The 4,964-nt window shown below is 39.3% G+C and overlaps 1 protein-coding gene across 1 annotated transcript in view; it reads right to left on the bottom strand.

The window, feature by feature from the left end:
* The window catches only part of LOC138000431 (alpha-1,3-mannosyl-glycoprotein 4-beta-N-acetylglucosaminyltransferase C-like), a 15,706-nt gene extending 11,375 nt beyond the window's left edge, over window positions 1–4,331 (bottom strand). Inside the window, exons 1-2 of the mRNA XM_068846845.1 lie at window positions 4,061–4,331; window positions 2,470–2,571 (exon numbers count right to left, since the gene is read on the bottom strand). Coding sequence (XP_068702946.1) covers window positions 2,470–2,571; window positions 4,061–4,202 — 244 coding nt within the window. The 5' untranslated portion in view covers window positions 4,203–4,331. The remainder of the gene's footprint in view (window positions 1–2,469; window positions 2,572–4,060) is intronic.
* Between the last annotated feature and the right edge of the window lie 633 nt (window positions 4,332–4,964).

The following is a 4,964-nucleotide window of genomic DNA, read 5'->3' as shown; positions in this document are numbered from 1 at the left end:
CGTCCACGTGGTGTGTCATGGTGTGCTTTGTTAGCTGGCCAGTGGCAGCCTTTTAAATAACTTTGGATACCACTGACAGATTTGATATTTGGCAGAAGCGGGGAGGAACTCAGCTGTTTTAAAGGAGTCAGGCACCACACCAGTTGAGGGCGACAGATTAACCATAGTGGTTACGATCGGAAGAAGAGTGTCAAAGCAGCCCAGCAAGATGGTGGCAGTTAGAGGGTCTAGATTGCAGGACTTGGACTTTGGTTTGTTAGCGAACTCTTTCACACTGTCATGAGTAACCTTACTAAATTCACTAAACTCAACGAAACAAACGTCACCCAAAAATGAAGTACTGGTAAGACCAACAGTGGCCTGCTTTTCAGTCAAACTTCAGTGGATGTTTGCGATTTTCACGCTAAAAAAGTGAAGTGCAGTGAAGTGAAGTCTTCATTTATCAAGGGTAGCTCAAAATAGCATCTAAATGCTAATAAACTAGAGGCCCTCATTACAAGATCAAAATAGTTAATTAAAATAGTTAAAAATCAGAGCTTATGATAAATTTATCAAAATCTAATAAAACTATGAAACAATTATTAGCATGCAGCACAGTGACCCACAATATTTATATAGAGAAATGATTTAAAGATTGCTGGTCTTTAAAAATCCTATTCCAAAGAGAATTTTTAAAAGTCTTGAGAGTCTCTGCTTTCCTCATTTGAAGAGGTAGCTTATTCCATTCCCGACAAGCAGTCACAGTAAATGTTCTACCACCTTCTGTACTTCGATTAACTCGAGGGCAGGCTATATTAAATTTAGCATATCTAGTTTGCCGTGAATGAGTCTCACCCGTAAGTACTAATAAGTTAGTAAGATAACTAGGCACGCGACCTTGCAAACGCTTGTATATGATGCAACACTTGGCTAATTTAGCATTCTCGAAGAAAGGTATCCATTTGAGTATGTTAAATAACTGAACAGAGGGTGCATAGTCAGCAAAGTTATTGGCCAACACAACATTATCAGAAGCAGGCTGATAGTGTTGCACCATCTTCTTTTGAAGGAGTTTATTTGCTGTCCTAAAAAGGACCTTCTGATCATCAGAGTGTTCCTGAATGATTAAAGTATAGTAGGATGACTTAAGGAATCAATGAGGTTGTTGGCAACACTGCAGACCCGTGTTGAGCCATTTCCGTTCCAGGCGCGAACTCTTTCTCCTCTCGTCTGCCACTTCCAGTGTATACCAAGGTGCAGAGGGCTTGATTGTCACAGATTGTACCCAAGATGCCACCACATCACACAAAGCAAAGGCCTTCATCCTATAACAGCTGTATCACACCTCGACGGAAGAACGGACAGTCATACATTCAACTTTTCATGTAAGCCAATACGAGAAAGGTTCCACTGCTAGAACCTGCATTTTTTGTAGGAAGTTGCATTGCCAGCGTACTGTGTTTGACACTGTGTTTTAGTAAAACAAGGAAAAATTTAGAGACAAGGAAGTGAAGCTCAACATAAAGGAAAGCAGCTGAGAGCACGAGAAGAGAGAGGCAAGAAAAAGCCTAGCCTTCCGCGCAGACGTTCTTAGGGCTTCGTTCCTTTCCCACAAACGTCTGCTGAAACAAAAAACCACTTCCGTTCAACTTCTTGAACGACAAGCTGCGGAACAAAGAGCAAGCACAAGTCTGAGAAAACAGGCTGAATAATGATGAAAAAATGGCGAAAAGAGAATGGGAACTACACTAATAATTTATGGTATTGAGCAGGTTGGAGTGGTTGTACGGTAACCGGACTAAATAAAGTGGTTCAGCGTTGTCTGTACTCTTATCGACAACGATATTTCTTATCACAGTGCCAAAATGTTGTGGACTCACTCGGCGCACAACAAATTTTGACCTCTGTGATGACGAATATCGTTGTCGATAAGAGTACAGACAACACTGAACCACTTTCGATTTGTTTTTTACCACAATATTCAATGCTAAAGAAAGTTCTTATTTCAAAGCATGACCAAAATCATAACACAAAGAAGAGCAAGTGTTGTCTATAACTTTCTTGCAATATGATTGGTTTCTTTCCCAAAATGGGCGCTCCTGATTGGCTATTACATTGTGTGACAAATTGACGTGAGCATGACGCGTACAGCGTTGTCTAGACTCTTATCGACAAAGGCAAATTAGCCCAATCAGATTGCGAGAATACAGGCAATTGTGGTAAAAAAATTAATAATAATTGACGAGCTCCGCTTTTAGGCTCGCTATTATCAATAAGTTATCACACGATTTGTCACGTAATTTGGTAGAAATAAGTAGGAGTGAACAATGATTTTTCAGGCTAACAAAACTGCATGACTCCCAGGGTGAGGGCAATTTGTTGTCTGAAAAAATGTACAAGTGCTTATTAAATGCATTAAAAATCATGTGATTACCTATGCTAAATCTGGAAAATCATGTGACTAGCTAGATTTTCTGACGACAAACTTACGCTTGGTGCTGCTTCCTGAAGTGGCTACCTCTTGGGTAGGCGTTAGAGGTGAATGCCTGGTCATCTCTGTTAATAACTGACTAGATAGGTCTGAACTTTCCTCTAGGAACAAAAAAAAAAGACTCGACAAAGTGTTTATAAGGAAAAGCTGGAAAGGTAACCCTGCCTTCGGAAAAGATGACTTGCCCAGGGTTGCTTGGGTAGGCCATTTTCCAGGCTGAAAACATCGTCTTCAACAACAAAATGCCTGGTTACAAGTACCGAAAATATTGCAAGAGTAACAAATATTACAAAACTGAGAGCATTTATTTAGCAAAAGTATACTAGCAAAAAACAGGCAAATTTAAAGTAACATGGATCCCCCGCAATGGCAAAATACCAGAGCTAGCAATAATCACAAATGTAGCAACGATTACAAATAATTTTGCCAAAGAAAAAAATGCCAAACAAAGAAGCGTCAGTAAAAATTTTTCAGCAAAAGAAAAGAAAAGGCAAAAGTAACAAGAATTTTGACTGCAACAGCAAAAACTGAGCGCATTATCAAGAACAGTAATTAGCAAAGGGAAGAAACGGGAGCAATTCGCCAAGGGAAGAAAACTGTACCAACGAAATTGACAAGGGAAGAGAAACAGCCATTCATTAAAGCCGTGACGTCATAAAAAGCTGTAACCAAAAACTGGCTAACCAAAAATATCACAAGGATTTTGTCTGTAACTCCAAGACACCAGCCGACAAAGTTGCAAATATCGCAAAGATAGCAAATTTAGCAAAAGAAAAAAAAAATGCAAAGTAACAAAAAGCAACAAGGGCCCTCAAAATGCTGCAAATATAATATAGCAAATGTCACAAAGATGTTGTCTGCAGAGACAAGCGTTTGGCATGAAAACGACGTTGGAAACAGTGCAAAGACCAAGGAAACAAACAAAAATATGAGGCGACAAAGTTATGATGAAGGGATGTTAACGCATTTTTAAATTGTTGTATTATTGAAATGTATTTGCATTTCGAAAGAGATATAATGTTTTATGGTGGAAACTGAATTTGCGGCTGAATCGATAGTTAATCGCTGGTTTCATTTCATTTCGGTGTTTCGATGGTTCCGGTGGGTTCGTTTCGGTGTGTCAATGGCTCCGGGGATTTCGTTTCGGTGTTTTGGGTTTTAGTTCATAAAGCCCTTCTGTTTGCTTTAGTGTTCCAAAAGTCTTGCGCTGCCAATCAAATAAGTGAAGCTGTCAAAAGGCAGCGGTGGCCGTATGTATTAAAATCGTCGAAAAGCATAACTTTTTAGCGGCAATCTCTCAGTAGCCGTTGTAGCCTAAACGAAAAAATCTAACCAGGAAAACCTGGATCTCTCGGATTCCCAATCGAACGCAAAGATAACAGATTTTTCCGCGCATTGAGCCTTCTAATACGAATAAAATTTGTCTTTGAGAGTGCAGCAGAAAATCCAGCCTTTAACATTAAATATTCTATGAAATTCAACGCATTCATGAAATTTTTGGCGAATTGTCAATGCAAAAATTATTCGTATCTTTTAACTTATGAATGCATTAAATAAAATATTAGAGCTTCGTTACTATCACTTACGTACCACTCATTGGAGCTTTCAGTATTGTACAGTTGCGTCCATTGGAAAAGTATATCGGCAAAGAACACAACAAGATGACCGAAGCTATCATCAGTGCTTTAAATTGTGCATACTTGCGGAGACAGAAGTACATTGAGCGTTTCATCTCGCACGCAAAGTACTAGCTAGTAACAATGGACTACGCATGTCCACTCTGCCGTCACAAGGGTCACGCACGGTGAGGAGCTCCTAGGCATGGCGGAACTAGCAATCGACTTTGACTTTGAAAAAAAGACAAATGATCATCGCACTTGACCAGACAGTTTTCTATCTCGCCTTAAGTGAATATATGCCCATAATATGGGTATACCATAACCATGAATCAGCATGTACTTTGAACAAGGAATAAAAGAAGCCTTTTTTTTAAATTAGCCTCCTTGTCCGTGAAGGAAACCGGGTCTTTAGTTTGTAGAATGCCGTGGTTAATATTCAACAATTATTCGCCGAAGGCGAAGTGATTATCGGTGAATATTCACCAAGACGAAGTCGAGGTGAATATTCACCTATAATCACTGAGCCTGAGGCGAATAATTGTTTTAGTATAAATATACATGTGATTATTTACAAAAAAAGAGAAAAAAAAAACATTTCAACGCGAAATCACCTTCACTTACAGTGGCAAAACGACTACTGGCAGCCATTTTGTCCGTCGAGGTGATTGTCGGCTGATAATCCGAGATAGCGAGCCAAATGAGAGCGCGTGATTTTGTATAATCACCTGTGTATTTATACTAAATGCCAATAATATGGGTATACGTTAACCATGTTGCTCTATTAACGTTTTTTATTAAAATCACCGTGTACTTTGGACAAGGAATAAAGAGCCTTTTCCCATGTCGTGTCTTTTTTTGGTATCCGGATGTTTCGC

This window comes from Montipora foliosa, chromosome 4 (assembly GCF_036669935.1).
Source record: "Montipora foliosa isolate CH-2021 chromosome 4, ASM3666993v2, whole genome shotgun sequence".
NCBI lineage: Eukaryota > Metazoa > Cnidaria > Anthozoa > Scleractinia > Acroporidae > Montipora > Montipora foliosa.
Note: the sequence above shows the minus strand (reverse complement) of the source record. Positions and strands in the feature narration are given on the sequence as shown.